At 44.1% G+C, this 12,287-nt stretch overlaps 1 protein-coding gene across 3 annotated transcripts in view; it reads left to right on the top strand.

Annotated features, from left to right (window-relative positions):
* Positions 1–9,702, top strand: part of PROM1 (prominin 1) — a 116,092-nt gene extending 106,390 nt beyond the window's left edge. Inside the window, exons 28-29 of one of the 3 annotated variants that reach the window (XM_025385919.1) lie at positions 6,880–6,916; positions 8,562–9,702. In XM_025385919.1, coding sequence (XP_025241704.1) covers positions 6,880–6,892 — 13 coding nt within the window. In that variant the 3' untranslated portion in view covers positions 6,893–6,916; positions 8,562–9,702. The remainder of the gene's footprint in view (positions 1–6,879; positions 6,917–8,561) is intronic. The other 2 variants (XM_025385920.1, XM_025385921.1) reach the window with 2 other exon arrangements.
* The last annotated feature ends 2,585 nt before the right edge of the window (positions 9,703–12,287 follow it).

Below are 12,287 nucleotides of genomic sequence, written 5' to 3'. Positions count from 1 at the left end.
CCTGCCTTCATGACCTAAAGCATCACTGTGATTATGATTTCAATGTATGAATTTTAGGAGTGCACATTCAGCTGAGAGCAGAAATGGTGATAATAACAAAAATAAAGTTCTCGGTCAGGCACGGTGGCTCACGCCTGTAATCCCAGCACATTGGGAGGCCAAGGCGGGTGGATCACGAGGTCAGGAGATCAAGACCATCCTGGCTAACGCGGTGAAACTTTGTCTCCACTAAAAACACAAAAAAGTAGCCAGATGTGGTGGCACACGCCCGTAGTCCCTGCTACTCGGGAGGCTGAGGCAGGAGAATCGCTTGAACCCGGGAGGCAGAGATTGCAGTGAGCCGAGATCATGCCACTGCACTCCAGCCCGGGTGACAGAGGGAGACTCCGTCTCTAAATAAATACAGTTCTGAAATGGCAAATTGACTTCATCTCATCTGATATTTCCAGTATGCAAGGCTTGGTGACTAGAGTGCTGTATTGTGACAGAGTTGAAGATAGAGTTAAGTATCAATTAGCCAGGTATGCTCTGGGGATAGCAGACAGCACGGCTGCCTGCATAATGTCCTCGCCTTCTTTTTCGTGGTGTAGCATGCTTGGAGGGTATCTTATATATATGGACAGAGATTTTCAAGATCAGAGGACAGCTGTTCTCAATTACCTCGGTTGCCCTAACATCGGATCTTCTAGGACTACTCTGAATTTGTAGAATTGCTTCCTGGTGCTTGCCTGTTGGTTGTGAAGGCACTGAAAGTACTCTCTGTTCTAAGAAGAGTCATCCAGGCTGCATGGAAGATGCTAGAGAGAGACGCAAGCCTGGGTGGAGGTTGCCACAGGCAGATTTTCTGGAAGCAGTGCTGAAATGGAGTTTGGAGTGCAGGATGTTTATGAGGATCCATGGTTGTGAAAGAAAGGGGGAGAAGTTGAGGTTGGCCTGCCCAAGCCTTGGCCCGGCTGGTCAGGAGCTCTGGATCAAGCATGGCCTGTAGGGAGTTGCCCACATTGGGCTCAGCTAAGCCTTTGCACCCCATCTTCCCCCAGAGCGGTAGGCTCTGACAACTGGAGGTTCTCTGCTGGCCATGCTGCCCCCAGCTGGAGGCAAGTCATTCTTAAAAGGGAATCTAGAAGGCACAACTCCATGGCTCCCTGAGAGGCAGATGCACGGGTGGGCCTGGAAGAATGTGCTGCATCCAAGAAATCCTCCCACAATTGAAAGGGAGGTGTCAGTGTGCAAGCTGGCAAGACAGCCTTTGAGATGCCAGGGTCCTCTCCGCACACCAGTACTGCCACAGACCTTTGTCACTAAGGCATGATCATCACAGCCAACCGGACTCTGGCTAATTCCCAGCTTCAGATCTGAGTGCTGGAAATAGGCAGGCGTCAGCTGTCTTCTGCCTTATGCCACCACGTGAGCCCTTTCCCACAAAGGAGGGTAGATTTCCAGTTCTAGCATCAATAAGAGAATAACCGAGCACCTATTTAGTGCCACAGATGTCCTGTGTATAGCGTCAAAGACTTAATTATCTAGGCTCAAGAAGCTTGTTGTGGCTCTCCTTATTTACTAGTTTTTACCCACATTGCTGGAACAGCATAAGATTTGCTAACTCTTGGATTTAACTTGCTGCACAAGAAAAAAGACATGATAATGATGGGAAATAGGAAAATGTTAGAAAACAGCCCTACTCGGTGTTGAGAAATGCCACTCTTCTCACTTGCTAATGAACATTTCATCTTGGGCTGTTAGCGTTGACATTCAAACTAGATTAAATGCCTTCGTTCTGTTAAATACATAAATGAAGCTTTAGGATGATTCTGTGGTCATTCTTACTACAACAGACATTGGAAGGACTTGTCCTTGTGAAGGGCCTAGCACTTCACACATCTGTGAAGCCTGGGACTAGGGATATACTAATGTTGGGTGACCTTCCTTAACGGTCCACAGTACATTTGAATTTTTTTCTACTTTCTATATTCTGTGTTCTACAGTAGAGCTCTAAGGGCAGGTTGAAGTGTTTTGTTTCAATAAGAGAAAAATCCCAAAGACTGACACCGTATGTGAGTTTCGCTGAAGCACCTTTCATGGTAACAATTCAATTGAGACTTGTTTCCCTTCCTGCACACCCACCTCCAGTGGGAGCCCTGGCAAGTCTCCTGGATGTTCAGCCCGTCTACAGGCAGTCAGTGAAGAATCATAGTTTTGATTTGGTTTATTTGCAGAAGGTTAGGAAATGACAGCCCAGAAACTAGGGACATTGGGACACCTTTCTTTTCCACCCAGACCCTCCTAGAGGTCCCCGGGGTCTGAGTTGGAGTGGATCCTTGCTCTGCCTCCATGTGTCATTATGGAAGTGCTATTTAATGTCCTTGAGCCTCCGTTTTCTCACTTGTAAAAGGGGGGAATAATAAAAGCTTTGAGGCTGGGTGCCGTGGCTCACGGCTGTAATCCCAGCATTTTGGGAAGCCAAGGCCGGCAAATCACAAGGTCAGGAGTGCAAGACCACGCTGGCCAACGTGGTGAAACCCCATCTCTACTAAAAATACAAAAAATTAACTGGGCGTAGTGGCAGGCACCTGTAATCCCAGCTACTCGGGAGGCTAAGGCAAGAGAATCACTTGAACCCGGGAGGCAGAGGTTTCAGTGAGCTGAGATCGCACCACTGCACTCCATCCCGGGCGACAGAGTGAGACTCTGTCTCAATAAATAAATAAATAAAAATAAGAGCCTTGTTTGCATAGGGTTGTGAGGGTTCAGTGAGGTAACCAGGCAAAATATTCACCCTTTGACCACAGTGAGCCCTTATTTAAGGGTTTGCGGTTCACTATAAAAACCGTAATCTTTTCTTATTACCCTGGCATTTCCGATGGAGGGAACCCAAAGGTGATTCAGAAGATAACTAAGTGTGGCTCTAATCTGTTAGCTGAGCCAGCTCCACTTAGCCTCCATCGATGACACCAACTGGGCTATGGATATTAGCAGACACCTCGTGATACCGTCGTACAAATGAACTCGAATTGATGCCTCCTTCACATGGCTTGAGACTGTGATTTTCCCCCAGTGTTTATCGCCAACAGTTTTCAGGTGTTGGCTGCATTTCAGGACAAAGCTAGGTTTAAGAGGCAAATGATCAGTGTACAGAGAAGGTGCTTGGCTATTTTAGAAAAGCCTTCTGGCTGATGCGGTGGCTCACGCTTTTAATCCCAGCACTTTGGGAGGCTGAGGAGGGAGGATCACTTGAGCTCAGGAGTTCAAAACCAGCCTGGGCAACATAGCAACACCCTGTCTCTATAAATGAAAAAAAAAATTCTTTTTAACGTAAGAATGAAAGAAAAGCCTTCTGCAAACCAGGACGTTAGTACTTACCAAGTGTGGAACAGTTTGATAACTAATATTGCTTCATGGAGTGTTTCCCAGGAGAATTCTCTTAAGTAAGAACCATAAAGTGGGGTGCTTCTGAGTGGCAAACTCAGTTTCATGGACTAGTTTTTTTTTTTGTTCCCCTTTTCTTTTATCTTTGTTATTTCTTAAACACTCACACACATGTATACACACACATACTGTAATTAGTCCCTTATACATACAGTCTGTGGTTATTTGCTTTTGATTGAAGGAAAAGTTAATAGACTTTCATATAAACCTACGTAAGCCTGGATTTTCTTTCCAACGATGCTTCTGTCTGCCACACAAAGTCTCCAGAGCAAGTGGAGGCATTTTCATTTCAGGAAATAATGAGTGACTCGTTTCCAAACCTTCTTCCTAGCCTTTTGTGGATCACTAGAGGTCACTCAGATTGTGATCTTTCTCCTGCTAGGGAGTTCTTTAGAGAGAGAGAGAAAAGAAAGAGAGAGAGTGTGTGTGTGTATGTGTGTGTGTGTAAACTTACTCTGTCTAGCTCTGACTTCAGAGATCAAGAGAGAAAGTTGCTCCATGTGAGGCCACAAAGGCTTGAGAACAACCGAACACCAGTGTTGGTCCGGTAGCCCCAGCAACCGGGCAGGATGGCCACCCTGCCTCATCCTGCACAGTCCTCACATTGGCCCTTTTGGCTATCATCACCTCCCTGTTGTCTGTCTTTTGCAGGTAGACTCAGGGACATGTAGGCCATGCCCAGGTCTCCACAGCTAGCCAGGGCCAAGCTAAGATTTGAGCTATTTCTCCTATTCTCCCAAAGGCAGGTGGACAAAGAAAAATTCCCAAAACACGTGGAAAGACCACAGAATAATTTGATTATTTTTCCCAGTCTTCACTCTGAAGACTACCAAATTGGCAGAAGGAGGAACAAATAAGAGGCAAATGTTGCTAGAAACTCTAGTTTATCTGAAAAGGAGAGAAATCTGATTTTAATATGAAATTACCCTTTTTAATGTTAGCAAACAATGTTGAGGAAAAAAATACCATGGGGGCCCAACAAAATATGTCTGTGAACCACCTTCTTGCTAGTTCTGCTGCAGATGGTGTTCATTGTGAGTGCTGTTGTAGATTCTTTGTTGTTGTTGTTGTTGTTGGAGACACAGTTTCACTCTGTCACACAGGCTGGAATGCAGTGGTGTGATCTCAGCTCACTGCAACTTCCACCTCCTGGGTTCAAGCGATTCTTGTGCTTCAACCTCCTGAGTAGCTGGGATTACAGGCTCACACTACCATGCTCAGCTAATTTTTCTGTTGTTAGTAGAGATGGAGTTTCGCTCTGTTGGCCAGGCTGGTCTTGAACTCCTGACCTCAAATGATCTACCCCAAAGTGCTAGATTACAGGCATGAGCCACTGTGCTTGGCCAGATTCTTAGATAGAAGTAGGAGGGGTTCGCATGGCTGCACCTCTGCAGCCTGGAGGAGGAAGCAGGTGGATCCCAGGGAATGCTACATGAACAGCAGCTGACCTTCCCCTGGGTAGGTTCTGGCTGCATAGGTCTTGGGTGCTTGGAACCCCTTCCCTTGTGTGATGTTTTAGGTTCTTCAGGGACCAGGACCTTCCTTTTTCTGTGAAGGGATAGTGCATCAGTGACAAACAGATTCCACCTCCTGGGCCAACTTCTCTCTGTTGATCACGTTGCCCAGAGCCCTGTGTTGATTGAAATCTGGAGGTTTAATCCAGACTGACTCAAAAGTGCTGTCATCAGTGTGTGATGTCCACTCTGGGGACAGGAGAGTCTCAGATGTCATGCATTGGCCTTCTTTATTTTATTACTTTATTGTGTCGGGCACCCAGGAAGTTATCATTCAGAGCCCAAATCCTAATGGCCTGAAGAAAAGTGTCTTCCAGTTATGGTCTCATCTAACGCCCTTTGTTTCTCTTACATCAGGATCTTCCAGGATTAGTTTTAGTTACTTGCTATAGTTTCATTGTCCCCTCCAAAACTCATGTTGAGATTTAATTGCCGTTGTGACTATATTAATAGGCGAGACCTTGGACAGGTGGATAGGTCATGAGAGCTCTGCCTTCATAAATGGATTAATGCCATTATCATGGGAGTGGGCTCCTGATAAAAGGAGGAAGCTCGACCCCATTCCCTGTCTGTCTCTTGTACTCATTTGCCCTTCCACCATGGGATGATGCAGCATGAAAGCCCTCACCAGATGCCAGCACCAAGCTCTTGGACTTCGTGGCCTTCAGAACTATAAAAAACATTATTTTTTTTTCTTTGTAAGTTACCCAGTCTCTGATATTCTGTTATAGCAGCAGCAAACAGACTGCTGCCTAAATTGGTTTGTTTCGCTCATTTCCTGCTTCTGAGGTCTCCAGAGTTCCATCTCTTCCAGGATAGGATGGATATACTGTCTGGGGGAGAGGCACTGCTAGGCAAGAGGAGAAGAACCAGTGATCCTGTTAGTGTGCGCAGTATCCCTCTGCTCAGTAAGGCAAATGTAGATATTCTTTAGAAATGATCGCCAGAGCCTACAGTCCTTCATAATGTTCAGCTCCAGGTCCTGGTGAGGTGGACAGTAACAAGAGATTGAACCAGCCCCTGCTTGCACCCTTTTCCAGGGGCCCTTTGAGCCCTTTCAATAAAGAGTTTGTTTCTTTACCGAAAGCATAAAGAGTAGTGCAGGAAGAGGCACACAGAACCAAGCATGTGCACTTTCTCAAGTGAAACACTTTAGAAGGAATGTCTTGCCTGGCAGGTGCCCTGATGTCCTCTGTGCACATCCTCCCCCAACCTCATGTGTCTGATGCAGCACTGGAGTGAGGCAAGGTGGCTCCTGCAGGTTCAGGGGGGTTGTGATCCACCCAAAGTCACAGTTGGGGAGTGTGGTGCCCGAGTTGAAACTGCAGACCTTCCAGATGGAGTTCACTAGTCTTCCCCTGGCGTATACCTTTTGATTGTCAAGGCCATTATCCCGGAGTCACTTTAGAGGACACTAGGGCTACTGTTGATGGTTCACCCGGAGAGCCACTTAGAGGCCATATGCACTGCCTGATCTTACACCCAGGAATTTGTAGTTGTAATAAGGTCCCTGCGGAACTTCCATTTGCTTCTGTCTTCTCTCCTAGAAGCAGACTTTAGACAGACTCCTGTGGTAGACTGGTGTGTACTGCGGTGTTGCTGCTGGTCTATTGTCTTCAGCATGTATTCTTAGTGACTCTTAACACTTTTAACCTTAGATTGTGAATATTCATTTATATGATATTCACATATCATTTATATGATAAACTGTCATAGTCTGTTTATCCTCTTTATCTTCTAGTCTCTTTTTAAAAGCGATACAAACAGAAGCTAGAGTAACCAATGTTTTGTTGGACACATTCTTCTTGATAAACTTTATGAGGTGTGGTTTATATTCGTCTGTACCTTTAGTAACAGGCCTGCTTCTTAGCACAGAGGTGATGAAACCACCCACAGCTTTCCTGGGGGTATTATATTTCTTTATTTTTTTGTTTTTTAGCCCATCACATTGATAGCTGATGTTGAAATTGCTTGAGGTAAGTTTGATGCTTTCGTTGAAGAGAATCTATAGGACTATAGTTTTTACTTTTTAGAACATCAAAACATAGCTATTCCTAATACATTAAGTGGGAAATCTAGGTCAGTATATTACACATGATGATTTTATATATCCAGTCCACCCTCTGTACCTGCAGGTTCCACATCCACGGATTCAAGCTGTGGATTAAAAATACTGTAAAAAATGTTTTTTAAATAACAGTACAAAAATAAAAATAATAAAAACAATACAGTATAACAACTACTTACATAACACTTACATTTTATTAGGTATTATGAGTAATCTAGAGATGATACACAGTATGTTGGAGGATGTGTGTAGGGGTCCTGGAACCAATCCCACATGGATCCTGAGGGATGACTGGATATATAGATACGATACAATGACCTTCTCTGTATATACATACATTGCTATATAAATGTGTGTGTATTTACATATGTATATATACACACACACACACAGTAAGTATGTGTGTATATTTTTAAAAATAAGTTTTTTTTTTTAAGTAAAAAAATAAGGGCTGGCACGGTGGCTCACACCTGTAATCCCAGCACAATGGGATGCCGAGGCGGGTAGATCGCTTGAGGTCAGGAGTTGGAAACCAGCCTGGCCAACATGGTGAAACCCTGTTTCTACTTAAAAAAGTTAGCCGGGTGTGGTGGCAGGCCCCTGTAATCCCGCCTGTAATCTCAGCTACTCAGAAGGCTGAGGCAGGAGAATCGCTTGAACCTGGGAGGCAGAGGTTGCAGTGAGCCGAGATCGCACCACTGCACTCCAGCCTGGGCAACAGAGTGAGACTTCATCTCAAAAAAAAAAAAAAAAGTTTTTTTAGAGTAAAAAATAAGCCAGGCATGGTGGTGCCTGACTGTAGTCCCAGCTACTGGGGTGGGAGGTGGTGGTAGAAGGATTGCTTGAGCCCAGGAGTTCAAAGATGCAGTGAACCATGATTATACCTGTGAAGAGCCAACACACTCATGCACTCCAACTTGGAAAATGTAGTGAGACCCTATCTCTAAACAAACAAACAAACAAACAAAAATCTAGAAATCTGTGTACCAACCACATACCTTGAGTATTATAGACTTAAAATTTTTTTCTGGCTGGGCGTGGTGGCTCATGCCTGTAATCCCAGCACTTTGAGAAGCTGAGGTGGGCAGATCACTTGGGATTAGGAGTTCGAGACCAGCCTGGCCAACATGACGAAACCCTATCTCTACTAAAAAATATAAAAATTAGCCTGGCATGGTGGCAGGTGCCTGTAGTCCCAGCTACTTGGGAGGCTGAGGCAGGAGAATCACTTGAACCTGGGAGGCGGAGGTTGCAGTGAGCCAAGATTGCACCATTGCACTCCAGCCTAGGTGACAGAGTGAGACTCCCTCTCAAATAATAATAATAATAATAATAAAATAAATAAATAAACAAAAATCACAAAGTTTTTTTCTATATTGCTATATTTTAACAAATTGTTTTGCAACAAACATATTGTTGTGCCTCTTGAACGAGTTTATATTTTCCTTAGTTCTTAGGCTCCTGGTGGGTACCATTTTAGGATTCTGCATTCTTGGTTTTCTCTTTATTAATTCAAAAGCAATTTCTAAAATTGTGTTTAACTTTCATTTCAGCATCAGGATACTCAAAGTGGAAAGGATCACAGATTTTTGGTAGTTTCTGGGTCTACAGGGACTTTCCAAATCCAGGAGGAACGCCAGTGGCAACGTAGTGACTCAGGCGGGCACCAAGGAAACGGCGCCATTAGTCTCTGGGTAGTGCTTTAAGAATGAACACAATCATGTTTATAGTCCATGGTCCATCACTATTCAAGGATGACTCCCTCCCTGTCTATTTTTGTTTTTTACTTTTTTACACTGAGTTTCTATTTAGACACTACAACATATGGGGTGTTTGTTCCCATTGGATGCATTTCTGTCAAAACTCTTATCAAATGTGATGGCTAGGTTCTAACATATTGCCATGTGTGGAGTGTGCTAAACACACACCAGTTTACAGGAAAGATGCATTTTGTGTACAGTAAATGGTGTATATACCTTTTGTTACCACAGAGTTTTTTAAACAAATGAGTATTATAGGACTTTCTTCTAAGTGAGCTGAATAAGTCACCATTGACTTCTTGGTGCTGTTGAAAATAATCCATTTTCACTAAAAGTGTGTGAAACCTACAGCATATCCTTCGCACAAAGGTTTTTATCTATTATACTTTATCAAAGATTGGTCATGTTCCATTTGGAAATGGCATGCAAAAGCAATCCTAGAGAAACCTGCGTAACTCCATCTGCAAATTCAAAAGAGAGAGAGAGATCTTGAGAGAAAGAAGTGCTGTTCGTTCAAAAGTGGAGTTGTTTTAACAGATGCCAATTACAGTGTACAGTTTAACAGAGTTTTCTGTTGCATTAGAATAAACATGAATTGGAGTGCAGCTAACATAAATATCATCAGACTAGTATCAAGGGTTCTAAAATGAAATATGAGAAGATCCTGTCACAATTCTTAGATTTGGTGTCCAGCATGGATGAAACCTTTGAGTTTGGTCCCTAAATTTACATGAAAGCACAAGGTAAATATCCATTTGCTTTAGGATTTTCATGTTGGATCTGTCATTATCAAAAGTGATGAGCAATGAAAAACTAGTCGGACAAAATTTAACATTGATGTAATGAAATTCCAGATGTAGGCTTTCCCCCAGGTCTTTTCATGTGCAGATTGCAGTTCTGATTCGTTTCAATAAAAAGGAACTTGGAAAACATGGTCTGTATGTTGCTTCCTTGAGTAGATCCAGCGACTCACAAGTTAGATGATGAAATTTGGGCATATATTATTTGTGAATTTATTCCATTACTTATTATTAAAGGCCCATTATACAGAAGTAATTCAAGGTCAAGGTCAAAGTGGGCTTTTTTTTTTAGATATTCAGATCTAAAGTCATCATTTCTTAGGGAACTGTCCAGGTCACAATACACACAATTGGATACCAACTGTAGGCAAACTCTGCTTTGCCTGATGTACTCCTAAACATACACAAGTAAAAATGAATTTCTTTAAAACAACACACAAGAGGCTTGCAATTTAAACAAGACTCTGTATTTCTTCCAGGGGAAATTATCTCCTAACTTCCCATTTTTTGAAAACCTGATTTTTCTATCGCCCATTTAAATAGTTCAAGTTATTCAAGCCAACTTAGTACTCCTAGTGTCACTCTTGCAACTTTTATTTATTTATTTTTCAGTATCTCAAATCACCAAACACAGTGGAAGGATATGGTCCTAAAGTTCTTATCTTTGCTAAAAAAAAAAAATCAGCCTGGCCGGGCACGGTGGCTCACGCCTGTAATCCCAAGACTTTGGGAGGCTGAGGACAGTGGATCATGAGGTCAGGAGATCGGGACCATCCTGGCCAACATGGTGAAACCCCATCTCTACTAAAAATACAAAAATTAGCTGGCAGTGGTGGCACGTGCCTGTAGTCCCAGCTACTGGGGAGGCTGAGGCAGGAGAATTGCTTGAACCTGGAAGGCGGAAGTTGCAGTGGGCTGAGATCATGCCACTGCACTCCAGCCTGCAGAGAAAGCGAGACTGTCTCAAAAAAGAAAAAAAAAATCAGCCTTTCCTCAACCCGACTGCACACTCAGCCTGGTAGTACAACGTGTTTTCTTTTTTCCCTCTCTCTTCGGAAATAATTTCCTTGAAAGAATTATCTACACATCTCTATGTCCACTTTCTCATTTCCACTGGTTCTTCAGCTCCTGTGACCTGGCTTCTGTCCCCACCAGTCCTGAAGGGCTCCTGCCGGGGTCTCCAAGGACTTCTTTTGTGAACACATCCCCTTTACAAAGATCTCCCTTCAGGCTGCCAAAGGAGCCCTCTCCAGTGTCTTGTTGGGGCATGGCTGTCTATTCATCAGTCTCCTTCCAACACTCATCTCTCCAGTTCTTAAATTTAGGTGGCATTCATGGGTTCTCTCCTGGTCCGCCCCTCACTCTCTCCTTGACTGATTTCATTCACTCATCACTTCATCTGCTCCCTTTGGTTCTCTCGTCACATAGAGCTCTGGCCACCCCTGTGTTCATGACATGTCTCTACCCAGATGCACCTTAAACTAGAGGTTGGCAACCTTTCTCTGTAAAGGGTCAGACAGTGAATATATTTCGCTTTCTGGGCCATGTGGCCTGTGTCTCCTCAACTGTGTTGTAGTGCAAAAGTAGCCATAGGCAATACGTAAGTGAATGGATATTGCTGTGTTCTCCAAAAATTACAAAAGCAGGCCACATGGGCCACAGTTTATAGCACCTGCCTTAAACCACTGTCCTGACCTGCACATCCCCACAGCTTCTCCCCGCCACGTTCCCTTTCTTGAATTTCTCCACCTTCACCCTCTCACTGGAGCCAGAGGAATCTCTTAAGTCTGCTTTCCCCCTCCCTTCCATCCACTCTTGGTCACCAAGCCTTCCTCTCCATCCCCACTGATGATCCTGTTACAGTTTTCATAATGTCTCTTGACTAACGAGGCCTTCCCCTCTTTCTTTTAGGCTTCCAGCCCCCTGAGTTTTGGCTAGACATATGGCTACCTCATGGGGACTATATTTCCCAGCCTTCCTTGCAGCTAGATGTGGCTGAGTGACTAGGCTCAGGCCAGGAGTAAGTGAAGTGTCTACTAAGACAAAACTGCAGATCCTGGACTTGTTCCACTGGAGTGGCAGCAATCAAACAAACCTTGGAATCCATGTGTTAAATTTGAAGAACTGCCAGGCATGAATCTGGAAGACTGGTTCATAACAGAGAAGGTCTTTTTGTTACAGCAACTCAACCCATACACAGCCAGTTTGCCCACTTCCCTCCCTGTGCACAGCCTCCCTGTCCACCAATCCTTTCTCAACACAGCAGTCTTACAGTGCAAATCTGATCATGACACTCCATGCTTAAAAGATGAACAAGCAAATAACAAGAGAAATTGGGCTGGGAATGGTGGCTCATGCCTGTAATCCCAACACTTTGGGAGGCCAAGGTGGGTGGATCATCTGAGGTCAGGAGTTCAAGACCAGCCTGACCAATATGGTGAAACCTTGTCTCTACTAAAAATATAAAAATTAGCCGAGTGTGGTGGCATGTGCCTGTAGTCCCAGCTACTCAGGAGGGTGAGACAGGAGAGTTGCTTGAACCTGGGAGGTGGAGGTTGCAGTGAGCTGAGATCACACCATTGCACTCCAACCTGGGTGACAGAGCAAAACTCCGTCTCAAAAAAAAAAAAAAAGAGAGAGAAATCACTGCCTTCAAGAGTATTAAAGCAGGATGAAGTGATAGAGGAACAGAAGAGCTCATTTACATTGTATAGCAAGG

This window comes from Theropithecus gelada, chromosome 5 (assembly GCF_003255815.1).
Source record: "Theropithecus gelada isolate Dixy chromosome 5, Tgel_1.0, whole genome shotgun sequence".
NCBI lineage: Eukaryota > Metazoa > Chordata > Mammalia > Primates > Cercopithecidae > Theropithecus > Theropithecus gelada.
Note: the sequence above shows the minus strand (reverse complement) of the source record. Positions and strands in the feature narration are given on the sequence as shown.